Source organism: Muntiacus reevesi, chromosome 11 (assembly GCF_963930625.1).
Source record: "Muntiacus reevesi chromosome 11, mMunRee1.1, whole genome shotgun sequence".
NCBI lineage: Eukaryota > Metazoa > Chordata > Mammalia > Artiodactyla > Cervidae > Muntiacus > Muntiacus reevesi.
Genome location: NC_089259.1, coordinates 28,939,719 through 28,953,797, shown reverse-complemented (window position 1 = coordinate 28,953,797; position 14,079 = coordinate 28,939,719). Strand labels below are relative to the sequence as shown.

At 42.9% G+C, this 14,079-nt stretch overlaps 1 protein-coding gene across 1 annotated transcript in view; it reads right to left on the bottom strand.

Moving 5' to 3' along the window:
• The window catches only part of UBL3 (ubiquitin like 3), a 48,783-nt gene extending 40,971 nt beyond the window's left edge, over nucleotides 1–7,812 (bottom strand). The window contains exon 1 of the mRNA XM_065901714.1: nucleotides 6,747–7,812. Coding sequence (XP_065757786.1) covers nucleotides 6,747–6,788 — 42 coding nt within the window. The 5' untranslated portion in view covers nucleotides 6,789–7,812. The remainder of the gene's footprint in view (nucleotides 1–6,746) is intronic.
• Between the last annotated feature and the right edge of the window lie 6,267 nt (nucleotides 7,813–14,079).

Sequence of the window (14,079 nt, the reverse complement as noted above, 5' to 3'; positions counted from 1 at the left end):
GAAAAATCCACCTGCATTACAATCACTCCAACCCATAGGTTACACAGCATTCTGCAAAGATATCTGGAGCAAGGTGTTGGGAGGAGATCCAGGTACTCTGCTGAACAGAGGGCCTGAGGGGTTAGCACTGTCTGCTCAGGTACACAGGGGAAAAGCTTAGGGTGTTTATCACTACTGCCATGAAACCCAAATTCCTACCCTCGCTCTGTATTTTCCTAACTATGTGATTCCAAAGAAGATCCTTACCCTCTCTGAACCGAGGCTGAGAGAAAGTAAAAATAGCTTTGCTGACAATCACTCTGTGACAGACAGACAAAGCCGGCAGAAGACCAACAGGTAATAAACTCTCCCAGGGCCGCACTACAGCTCCACAATGACTGACAAGCTCCTCCAGCCCGCTTCCTTTTTCCTGCCTCCTAAACAAAGACAGTTGAAAGATACAACTACCAACCCACTTCCACTCTGTGTCTGCAGCATTCTACCCTGCGCTAGTCTCCTCTCCCCTGGCTCCCTCATCAGCATGAGGCAAACCCCACTGAGAACCTCTGCGATACCCTCTTCTGTGACTGCGTGGCTGCAGCAAGTCAGTAAATTCGACTTGTTCCACAACAGATGTATTCCTGGTGCTCTTCACCAGGGGGGCAACAGCGGCCTCTTTTTTTACTTACCAACCTATTTCTCCAGGGTCACTGAGAGGATGAAACTAAATGTTATCCTGTCAAATGCCAAGCATCTGCCTGAAACAGTTAGGACACAACAAATATTTGCATCTCTCCCCTCTGAGCTCAAAATAAAGCTACCTGTGTAAATTTATTTTTAAAATTATCTATGTAGTTCATCCCTGCAAAAATCTACATCTCTCCAAAACTCAGTCAGGAAATAAGCCCCTCAAGTAAACAGAACTCTTAACAGCCAAAACAGACATGACCAAGTCCATGAAATAAAAGACTATGCACTTTCCAATAAGAATGCCTGAAAATCCCACTTGGACGTCGTTTACTCCTTTTTAACACTTTGTCCTAAAAAACTTTGAAAATCTGATTTCTACACCCACAGCAAATTAGAATCAGCAACTATGAAGTCAGAGAGGGACAGTTAGGCATACTGACCACAGAAAAATACTCAACAAGGCAGGAGACGGGAACACTATATCAAACAGAACTCAAAATACTTAGAAATCTGAAGTCATCTTACAGCTTCTAAAGATTGACTGAACATCCCAACCATAAAATACTTCAGCATACAATGCCAATATATACAATATATTCATTTATAAACCATACATTTTATGCAAATTATAAAACACACTAAAACAAAATTAAAAGATTAAAATATTGTTTTAATTTTAATTAACTATCTTAAACATTGTTTTAATCATGCAACCACTAAAAATACTATTACTCTTAACATTAAGACCACTGTTACTGAATATGACTATTTTTTGATCAGCATCTAAGATATTCATCTTAAGTAAAATAAAAATGTGTTGTTCAGTTTTGAGTTCTACAACTCTGAGGTACTTTGACAGTGAACCTCTGCTCCCCATTTCCATGCAAAATATCATAGATTCTCTTAAAAAGTACCTAGGGCTTCCCTGGTGGCTCAGTGGTAAAGAATCCGCTTGCCAATGCAGCAGACGCTGGTTTCATCCCTGGTTCAGGAAGAACCCACATGTCACAAGGTAACTAAGCCCACGAGCCACAACTATTAAACCTGTGCTCTAGAGCCCGGAAGCCGCAATTACTGAAGCCCATGAACCCTGGGGCCCATGCTCTGCAACTAGAAAAGCCAACAAGAAGCCCCTGCTCACTGCAACTAGAGAATAGCCTGAGCAGCAACGAAGACCCAGCACAGCCAGACATAAATAATTTTTGAAGAACCTATATAAAAGACTATCATAGAAAAACTGCAAAAACTATGAGAAACTCATAGTCTTGCTGTCTCTACATTACAAAATTCTCATACTGTCCCCCTGGAAAATGTTCATTAGAATGTGGACCTAGAGAAGCCTGGAGGTTTTTTCAGACCCAATCCATGTATTAATAAAAAAAAAAGTTCAATTTCTCCTTCTTTTTGGAGCACAAAATAAACTAGAAGTTCTAATATTTTTATTCTCAAATCGCAATTGACTTGCCTCATCTTACTTTGCCAATTACTAGTAGTGAAGGGGCACAAAGCTTCTAAAGCTGTATCAGACGCTGAGCTAAGATGCTGTAGTTTACAGAATAATGACAGTACATTATAGAGAAACAGTCAATGAACTTCATTGAACTGAATCAATATTATTCAAATGATGGCTCTAAGTCACCAAAAGTAAGTTAAATTATGTGCTGCATATTACATGTAAGCAAACAGGATAGAAATCCAAAATAGACTGGGATATTCCCCAAAATAATGATCATGTATCCAAATAATTTACTGATTCAGAATAATTTATTACCCAGGGTCTCCAGTTACCATGAATTCTAGTCACTTTCAATTTTCCCCCTCCAGAAAGAGAGGAATTAAATTAAGAGCATGTTGAAGTTCAGTCTCCTAAAACGTATTTACTCTTTCATGTTATGAAAACTAGTAGAGCCATCAGTATTTCATCCACTAATTTAAAATAACTTCCAAACTACACTAAAAATACACTTTTCATATTCAAGTAGTATCAGACATCACAGACTTCATGCTTAACACCATTATTATTAGTAGTAGTAGTACGGGACAATATTTATGTTCCCCATAAATAACAGAAAGAGTAATGCCTTATGAGTCAAGAAAATCACTCAACAGTTTTTAAATGTTTTAGAAATTACGGTAGCTATAATAAATACAAGACATATATTCATGTAAATTTGACATCATGTTAAGAATATGAAATAGACAGAAAATGGTTCACAGGAAGGAAAGATCACTGTGGACTAGAATGGACTAAAAGACAGTTTCACAAGAGAGGGATATGAGCTGGAGTAGGATTCAGAGCTGGAAAGGAAAAGCCATTCAAAATGGAGGGAAATAATGTGCTATTTGTTTTCTCAATAAAAATGTCTAATTCAAGATACCAAATTGAAGACACATTCAAGTAAAACAATTTAAAGAAATACACCATAAGAGATATACCTTTTTCGAGCATGACATTTTCCCCCTGGTATACTCTATATCTGTCATTTAACTTAGAAAAGTGATAAAACTTCACTTTGAAAAGAAATCCATTTGAATAATTTCCTGTCCACTAGAGGGCTCCAATATTTCTTTCACAAATGGAAAAGATATGACATTACAATAAAAATATTCATTAAGCACTGAAAAAAATCAAATTATCATTAGCTCACTTAATCCCAGACTAAACATGGTTACATGTGCTACAATTTTACATTCATAGCTTAAAAAGGTACAGGATTCTTTATCACCTAGAATGCTTCAAATAACCAAAACTGCTTTGCCATTATTCTCACACTGTCAATGTCTCTCTTACATAGGGTTTTCAATTTTATAGATATCATAAAGTATAGTTCCAAACAGTAGTTCCAATTTTTATATAATTTTATAAATATATTATCTTACATCTTGAAAACTTTCCAAATCCAGAAAACGAAATTACCAGCTTATCTAATCAGTCTTCGGCTTTATTACTGATAGAAAGACTAAACACTTTCTTTCAGAAAGCCTAAATCATTAACATAATTCATGTTACAAGTATAAACAATGAATACAGCCGCATCATGAGCTATGATTTGGGCTGAGGGGGAAAATGAATCACTTAAATACAATGTTTTCTAATGAAAATACAATGTTTTCTAATGACACTCGGTTCAGGATATTTTCAGATTTTTCTCACAAATTAGTTATTACACTGAAATGTCAGTAAATCTCAATTCAAACTCAATCACCTTTAGCAAAGAAAAAGCCAACATTTTAAGTAAATACATTTATACCATTTATAGAACACCTTTACAGAATGTTAACTGAAAAAGTATCAACTGCAAATTATTTTTTGTAAAGAATATAGCAAATCCATTCACTAGGGGTACCTACCATTCTATCCTCCCCTAAAAGACCGACTTGCTAAATTTGGATTCTAAGAAAAAGAGATCCCTTATGGTACACAAAAAAATATACTGAATGTTTAAAAATAAATTTTAAATGTTAGTTATATTTACAAAATAAAAGTCATACTAAAAAAGAATCGATTTTAAAAAGTGAGTCACAATAATTGCTATCAGGAGACTTTACCAAAAACATCAACTGCTTTAGCAATTATTAGAACTCAAGAATTGAACTATCTCTATTGAAACCATGACAGGGTTTATTATAATTTCACTGTTCCACCTCTTCTCCGAAATAAGATTTTCCTATACAGTTGACAAGCACCATTAACAGGTGAAAAAGCACAACATTTGTTTCTAAATAGCACACACTGTCACCAAGGAGAAACGTAAAATGCTTACTGCATCTAGCAAATGTATGTATTCATACTTGCAAGAATATGCATCCCAATCAATTTAGAGTTATGCTTCAAGGGACGTATCAGATTGTGGAGAGGTGGGGCTGAGAAGGCTGATGCTTTTCAAGAGTGGTGGCATTTTCCTCACTTTAAGTCAGAATGTCAGTGCAGATTGTCAATTATTGATAATGAAAACTTTAACAAACACGAAGTATTGAGTCCACGACCTCTAACCGGTATTTATCATGTTATATTTCAAAAAGCTGTAATTCTAGGTACATATAAAAGGAAGACACTTCTTAAACAAAAATGCAAAATGAGTAATAGCAAATGACGGTTTAAAAGGTTTTAATGCTGGAAAAAAAAATCCTGAAGGCCTCCAGCGAGTTGTATGGCTAGAAAATGAAACATAAAAATTATTCAGAATCATCTAATCTGAGCTGTACCTTAGACACACTCTGAAACGGCATCACCAAGGAATTATATGTTTATTACATAATACTGCTTTGCCCTTGCCTATCACCTTTAATCAAGGGATCTCAAAGCACCACAGAATCATCAAGGCCTTAAAATACAGTCCAGAACAGAAACAGTTGTATTTGATAACTACAGCTATTAATACAACCTTGCCATCCCTTCCCGGCACCCCGATCCGAACACTAGCTTCCAAACCTCCTCTCTGACTTGGAAACGGTATTCTCCAAAGCACCCCAATTTGCGAGTGAAGCTACGCACATTCAGCTCCTTCTCGTCACTGGGCCTAAATAAAGAAAGTTGTTGCACTGTTTTAATCTCACAGATCTATTGCACGACAACTTCTGTGACAGACATATAGTACGTAAGGTGATCATATCGCACAGTGTGCATGATGATTTAAGATGGAGGTTTTAGCCAGAGAGCAAGTCTTTGCTGGAGGGTATGAGTCCAGAGTATCCATCGGGGAAAGAGGGTTTTCCTGCTCCATCCAGAGACCTACCTAGGCAACTTCACCAACAGGGTGAAGGAAATCAGTCTGGCTAGCCTTAAGCCGGCAGGAGACTATGCTCCGGTGTGTAAGGGAAAGGAAAACTAAAAGGACAGGGCTCGAGTTTTAAGACTCAGGAAGGAGAGTGTTGGGTTGCTCTGTGGCCACCCAGGAGACAGAATATTGTGGTTCCTCTGCATTTAAACAGTGCACTGAAAGGGAAATCAAACACAAGCAAAATGTCTTTAAATCAAGGTCAAAATATGCCATTTAGAGCCATTTAATTTAATTTTACAGCCCGTAAATGGGGTTCATTCTAACTGAAACATCTGACATTTTAAAATTTAATCCTCAACAACAGTTCAATTTTGTTTTTTCACTGAAATATACAAATGCTCAAATGTTAACTTCATATATATGAGCATAACTATGTTAACTTCAATTCTTTCATAAAGGAGATTATTCTCCTTCCTGTTAATTACATTACGTTTGTCCCCAGAACAGCAAACAGTAATTTCACCTCACACAAACCCACCTTCCCAGCGCTGTAAGCCTACATGGTTCCTGTTAATCAACAGTCTCATAAGCTTAACCTTCTTCATGAACAAAAAGAAAAGCGTCAGTAAACAAGAGTACTTTGGTTTCCAGTTCTTAACATTCCAGGATCACGGTTCAATCAATAATGTTTTACTAGCCTTTAAAAGCCCAGTGATGTCATACCAAGTATTTGGTACTAAAAGTCCTGGAATATTCATTAAAAGTACCAAAATACAGTCAGCCTGGATTTGTGAACATTCCAAAACGTCTATTTCTGTCGCCGTACTTGTTCTCCCAAACGTTTCGAAAAAGCTCACAGCAAATCCTGGCCGAGTTCCTAAGAGATAAGACGTCCCCACTTCTTGGAAATACCCGGCTTGCACCTACTGCATCCATGACCAGTGTCACAGGGCAAGATCCCCGATTTCCTGCCCACCTCTGTGTCTAGCAGGGACACCCGGCCTCAGCTCTGTCGTTTTCAGAAGCTTTCAGACACAAGTATTCAGAGGCTTCTAGCAAAGCGGAAGAGATTTTTCTCCACTTCAAGGCACCTTGCTACATGTTCCCAACTTCTCCATTGTCTTTAACCATTTAGAAAACGCAACCAAGTGAGAAGATCCATATTAAAAGCAGCGCTTTCAACGAGAGCGACACCAGACCCTCCAACTTCTTCCACAATCTCCCAGCACCGTGGCTTCCCCACCCCCACCCCCACCCCGCAAACCTTCACCCTACGCCTGCATCCTTTCTGATTAAACGAGATTGGAAACCACAATTAAATCAAAGGCTGTCGTTAACTCTTAATCCTTCACTTACCATATCCGCCGGGACATTACTGGACATCTTGCCGTTTGACATATACCCAGATGTTTACGCAAAGAAAAAAAAAATTTTTTTTAAAGACAACAAATTTAAAAAAAGAGAAGTCTTCGAGTTAACAGAAATCAATCTTCAAGATCTTAATTAGTTCGAGACGTGCTCTCCAAAAATAATTTTTAAAAATAAAACAGTAAGTTCTTTCCGAGCCGAAGTGCCGGCCTGGCCGGGCGCAGACGAACAATCGCCGGCAGAGCTGTGGCCGGAGCGGAGCAACTCCCGGGTCTCTGAAGTCAGCAGCAGCGGCAGCAGCAGCGCCAGGACCGGCCGCGCCAGGTGGACCGAGCCGAGTGACACACGGACATGGAGCAGGGTGGGAGGGGGTTAAATCGCCTTCCTCCTTTCCCAGCCCCGCCGTGATTCACACCCGCTCCCGAGTCGAGTCCTCATGAAGCGGGAGGATACCCGGGCGCCGCGGCACACAGAGAACTTATGTGGCTACACATGGACGTGTCCCCGGCGACCGGCGCGGGCAAACGGCTCTCAACTCGCGCGGCCGGGGCCGCGGAAACCCGCGCTCAAGGGCATTTAACTCGTTGGCAGCCGAAGCGCTAGCCCGGGCCGGAGAGCCCGGGGCGGCGAGCGGGGGGTTGGGGGTGGGGGGGGAGCGCGGGGCGCTCGGTCCGCCAGGAGCGAGACCCCCACGGCCCGTCGGGGCTCAGGCCGCGGGCGCCTCCGGGCAGCCGCGGGGCTCGGGGCGCATCGTCTCCGGCTTCCCAGCGCTTCTCTCCCGCCTCCTCCGCCTGCGCCTCCCCCCCACCGTCTCCGCCTTCCGCTCCCCTCCCCGGCCTCGCGAGCTCCCTGCGAAGCCGACTTCGGCCGGACCCCGGAAGAGGCTGGGTCCTTCCTCTCCTCAGCCCGGGAACCTTTGCCTCTCAGAACTCCGTCCCTCTGCCTCCTCCTCCTCCACTTTTCAGTCCCCGACGCCGCAGCCGCCTCCTGTCATCACCCCTCAAGCCAACATGGCGGCGGCGGCAGCAGCTGCTGGAGCGCGAGCCGGGGGCCCACGGAGAGCACGGCGCCCCCCCCCACTACCTTCCTCGCAACCACCGCCCCCGCCCTCCTTCTCCCCACCACCCCCCTTTCCGCGAACACCGAGTGCGTCACTACGGAGACCACCCTGGAGCATCACGGGAAATGTAGTCTACGCGGTGGGGGTGGGGGTGGGGAGCGGGACACCAAACGCGTTCTAGCCGGACTCGGAGGCCACGCCCCTCTTAGCAACAGTTGCTAGGAGAGGAAAGCTCGCTCTAGCCCGGCGACTGCCCAGGAGTTTAGGGAGATACCTGCTGCCAGGAGGGCTGTGATCCTGCGAATTACTGGGTGGGGGGAATGATTCTGCACAGAGAAATTCCCTCATGCACAATATACTCGCAGGCTTAAAACATGGTTTACCTCCAAGCAGAATCATTCATTTTAACGACAGCGCGCTCTCCACATCCTGCAATCTCAAAGCATTTCATCTAGTGATTTCATCTAGGTCTCTCCTCAACAATACATTTGGAGGATCAGAAGCAATCATTGATTTCCAATAAGGTCCTAGAAGTTCAGCAAGAGTAAGGATATCATTAAGCAGGGAGAATGTTTGAACATGTGTTTCTTGACGACCCAGGGCCATAAAACTACAATCCAGTTAATTGAAATTACCCAAAACTACATTCAAGACAGTAGTGTGTGAACCAAAAACTGTATTAGATACAATAGTGTATGATGCAAAATCTCTATCAGGAAACAGCTACCTATGCCAAACCACGTGGGGTGACACGACTTTACCAGGCTAACTCTGAAATCCCACTTAACTCAGAATGTTTTTGAAAACTTATCACCTGCAGTGATTAGCAAACAACAGAAAATAATACCATCAGTTAGAGACTTAGATGAAGAATATGTCTACCCTAGATTTAGGAACGAAATGCAGAGACCGCAAATGTCTATCTGACTCATATCTCTCTTAGTTCTCTGAGTGTTTTAGGAAAGGTCATCTCGATAAGATACCTGTATAAAAATGCCAACAGACTTAAGTATCTGAAAGCCACCTCTCCAACCTCCAGCTCTGTGACCTCATCTGTGAAACAGTCTTGCCTACCTTCCAGGGGTCAAGTAGGGGCAGTTGTGAGGATGAGTCCATGCATGGGAAGTAAATCACTTTGTAAATAATATGCATCGTTTGATGTGAAATGTTACTACTTATTCATTCAGCAAACCCTCCAGGCCCTCGGCACCGGAAGTTTAATAGATGACTAATCCAGGCAGTGTCCTCCATTGGCTAGGAGCCTGTGTCATTCTCCCAGCAATCTCTCCAGTCAGGTGTGTCTATCATGATGGAAACCCTCAGGAAGTTTAGAGTACCTACCTCTTGAATAGCCTGGCTGGAGAAATTCCAGACACTCCCGGGGGTGTACATCATCCTGGGGTGAGTTAGGGTGGTAACCAGGAAAGAGGAGGGTAGTTCAAATTCCCAGAAAGACCAAAGGGCAGAAGACAAAAGAGACCCAAACCTTGCCTGGAGTAGATTTCAGGACTTGATCTAGATATGTCTAAGTCTGTAGCTGTGTGAGTCTCCCTGGCCACATTTCCCACATGTAGCAACCTCAGCGCCCTCTCCACCAGCCCTCTAGGAAATAAGGACTGCCAAAGGTGCTTCAAGATGCTCACCAAGTTCGTCCTCCACCCCACTCCAAATCCCAACTTTCAACCAGCTGCTGCCCTGGCCAAGGCTCTGCTAAGTCTGAAAGTAGAAAGACAAGAAGGAGAAGACAGCAGGATGTATTCAAGCCTCAACACACTTGCTCTGCTCTTTCCCAATAATCATACAATGATAAGAGAGGTAATAACCTCCGCCGCCAGCCCAAAACCTTGGCATCTCTGACACAAGGTGCTCTGTTTGCTGCCACAGCAAAACGCAACATCTTTCAAAAGTAAAGTCCCCGCACCTGGCTGTGTTTCTAATCATTCTTCTAAGAGAGGCTGCGACATTATTCTCCATAAAATTCATTATAGCTCTTCCCTAATACTGTTAAGGCATAAGGAAGCATGACCGGACACCACCACAGATTTTTGCACGCTCCTGTCTACTCTGTACTTCCCGATTCAGGTGGGTAAGATGAGAGGCTGGAGAAAGAGCCCCTGTGTCCACAATAGAAAAGGGTAGCATCTTTTTGATACCCTCAAATCTACTGTCAGCAACAATCTAAAGAAAGTGAATGACACAGCATTTTTGTATTGGTAAAAGCAACTCCATGGGAAATCAGAAGCCTTGCATCTGCCAATGAATTTGCTGTGTGACCTTTGCCAAGATGCTTTGCTTCTCTGAGCCTCAATTTCTTCATCTGCAGATATTGGACTAAAAGTCTCTAAGCCGCTTCTAAGAGTCTATGAAATCAAGTTCCGGAAGAATAACACATGACACCCATGATCTGTTAAAAATATCTCTCCCAAGTGACTGCTCACATGTATAAGGGTTTTTTTTTTTTTTTGGAGGTGGGGTGGGGTGGAGCCGAGTGTGGTGGAAATATTCTAAAATTAGATTATGGCAATGGCTGCATAATTCTAGAGTAGATACACTATAAGCCATTGAATTTCACACTTTATGTGGATGAATTTATTTTTTATTTTTAAAATTACAGTTAAATATACATAATATAAAATTTACCTCTTAACCTTTTTGGGGCACACAATTCAGTGGTATTAACATTCCCTTTGTTGTACTATACTCACTACCATACATCCACAGAACGCTTTCATCTTGTGAGACTGAAACTCCAAATCAATGAACAACCTCCCATTCCCCTTCCCTCCAGCTGTTGGCAACCACCAGCCCTTTTGCCACCTCCATCCAATGTTGCCCAAGGCTGACCCGGTCTTCTTTGGTTCCAGTGTAAGAGTGAGTTTGATGTTTTACTTTGTAAAAGTATACTGCGTTTCTTTCTCATGAGAAAACTATATGAAGCCCCCTAATGCCAATGTGAAAACTATCAATAGAAGTGTCCTCAATAAATGCTACTTTCCTACCATAATAAAAGATCAAGGACTTTTTCTCTGAAACAGGAGATAATTTGATAGTTACTGGTTTAGTAATGGACTTTCCCCTTTTAGTCATATATATATAATTGACTATACCGGGTCTTAGTTGCAGCACGAAGGATCTAGTTCCTGACCAAGGATCAAACCCAGGTCCTCTGCATTGGGAGCACAGAGTCTTAGCCCTTGGACCATGAGGGAAGTTCCCCCACCTTTAGTCTTTACTCTTTCCAGAACAGAATGAATATACTATGTGTGTTTGTAGATTTAAGAACTGTGCTATGAATACATTTTTTGGGATGTGAAAAAAAGAGTTAAATTGTCTAAGGCAAGGGAACAGGCGAACACGTGGCTGGCCTGTTTTCACTCCTGAGGAGACCCTTACACAGGAGTTGCAATTATGTCTAGCCTTTTAACCTTACACTCCCCTAACCAGACATTCCCAACCCTGTTCCTATAAAAATCACTAGGAGCCATTTAAAAAGATGGATGCCCCACCCCTACCCCAGCACAAGTAAGTCAGACTCTCCTGAACCACACATGACACCACTATCTTTCAAAGCTCACCCAAGTAATTCACTTGTGCAGCCACAATTGAGAAACACTATGTAAGTCAAATTCCTACAAGTTCAGCTTCTTTCTTATGTGATCCAGCAATACCAATCCTGGGCACATACCCTGAGAAAACCGTAATTCCAAAGATACATGCACCCCAGTGTTCATAGCAACACTATTCACAACAGCCATGACATCAAAGCAACCTAGGTGCCCATCAACAGAGGAATGGATAAAGAAGATGTGGCACATATGTACAATGGGACAATAAAAAGGAATGAAATGGTGCCATTTGCAGAGACATGGATGGACCTAGAGACTGTCATGTGGGTGAAGTAAGTCAGAAAGAGAAAAACAAATATTGTATATTAACACACATATGTGGACTCTAGAAAATGGTACAGATGAACCTCTTTGCAAAGCAGAAATATAGACACAGGCGTAGAGAACAAATGCATGGACATAAAGGGGGTAAAATAGGCGTGGGATAGATTGGGAGATTGAGATTAACATATTAATATGGACACTACTATGTATAAAATATATAACTAATGAGAACCTGATGCATAGCACAGGCAACTCGACTCAGTGCTCTATGGGGACCTAAATGAGAAGGAAATTCAAAAAAGAGGAGATACACGTATGGCTGATTCACTTTGCTATACAGCAGAAACAAACATAACACTGTAAAACAGCTCTACTCCAATGAGATCTTCCCAGCCCAGGGATCAAACCCGGGTCTCCCACATTGCATGTGGATTCTTAACCATCTGAGCCACCAACAAAGCCTTACTCCAATAAAAATTAATTCAAAAGTAAGGTCAGCCTCCTTCCTCTTTGTCAGTCTTGTCTTAATAATGAGTGACAACCTGCAGGTACTGTGATTTGCAAAGGTGGCCACAGTCATAAAGATGAAAGGAATAATCATCATTGCCCTGCTCTCCCCTCCCCCACCCCACTGTGCTCATTCAGCCACCCAGATGTTGACCTCTCCTCTGATACAGCCCGAGTCTCTTTATCTCAAGACATTTCCCTGTTTGCTCAGAGTCCAGTAAGAGATAGAGATGGGGAAGGTGAAATTTAAAATACCATGTCATGTGTTGATAAATGCCACCATGGGAACTAGCACCCAGCACTCGGAAAGCTCACAGGAAATGAGGTAAATTTAGCTTTGAGGTATCTGGGATTGAACTGGGTGAAGGCTGGTTGAACAGTGGGGTGATCAGAAAGAGCACACACACACATATGTACACACTCCACCCAGATAGGAAACACCTTACCTTTAGAAACTTTTGATCTGTCCAAGACCGTGTATGCTAATTTATTGTTCAGTCGCTCAGTTGTGTCCAACTCTTTGCAACCACATGAACTGCAGCACGCCAGGCTTCCCTGTCCTTCACTGTCTCCTGGAGTTTGCTCAGACTCATGTCCATTGAGCCGGTGATACCATCCAACCACTTCCTCCTCTGTTTTCCCCTTCTCCTCCTGCCCTCAGTCTTTCCCAGCATCAGGGTCTTTACCAACGAGTTTGTTCTTCGCAACAGGTGGCCCAAGGATTGAAGCTTCAGCTTTAGCATCCCAGTGGGTGTTCAGTTGTTTCAATCATGTCCAACTCTTTGAGACGCTATGGACTGTAGCCCTCTAGGCTCTTCTGTCCATAGGATTCTTCAGACAAGAATACCGGAGTGGGGGTTGCCATGCCCTGCCTCAGGGGATCTTCGAAATCCAGGGATCGAACCTGAGTCTCCTGCAGCTCCTGCATTGCAAGTAGATTCTTCACCAGAGTCACTGGGGAAGCCCTTCAACATCAGTCCTTTCAATAATTATTCAGGGTCAACTTCCTTTAGGATTGGTGCGATCTCCTTGCTGTCCTTTGGTTGAAAAAAATCCTGTTCCTTGTGATTTTTCATTTTGCATTGAGATGATTTCTATCTGGTCAAACCTTTCCCTGTGTGTAAGAAATAAACATTTCTGAAGGCTTGCCTTCAGAAACAGGGCAGCAAGCAGAGTGAGGTCCAGGGCCAGCGTGGAGCAAGCCCCAGAATCTTGCCTGATGCACAGCTGGGAGGGGCCCCCCACAGCTGGAGGATGCATCTTCTCCTGGCTGGGCATGGGTCACATGACCCTGGAGTTCCAAGGGTCTTTTATTTTGCTGCACTGCCTGGCATGTGGGATCTTAGTTCCCCAACCAGGGATCAAACCCACACCCCCTGCACTGGAAGCGCAGAGTCTTAACCACTAGACCCCCAGGGAGTCCCTTAAGGGTCATTGTAGTACAGCTATCAATCAGGTAATAGTCAGAAATTATTTCCTTCAATTCAGTTCAGTAGCTCAATCGTGTCCAACTCTTTGTGACCCTGTGGGCTGCAGCACACCAGGCCTCCCTGTCCATCGCCAACTCCCAGGGTTTACTTAAACTCATGTCCATTAGTTGGTGATGCCATCCAACCACCTCATCCTCTGTCGTCCCCTTCTCCTCCTGCCTTCAATCTTTCCCAGCATCAGGGTCTTTTCAAATGGGTCAGTTCTTCGCAAAAGGTGGCTAAAGGATTGGAGTTTCAGCTTCAGCATCAGTCCTTCCAATGAATATTCAGGACTGATTTTTTTTAGGATGAACTGGTTGGATCTCCTTGCAGTCCAAGGGACTCTCAAAAGTCTTCTCTAACACCACAGTTCAAAAGCATCACTTCTTTGGCAC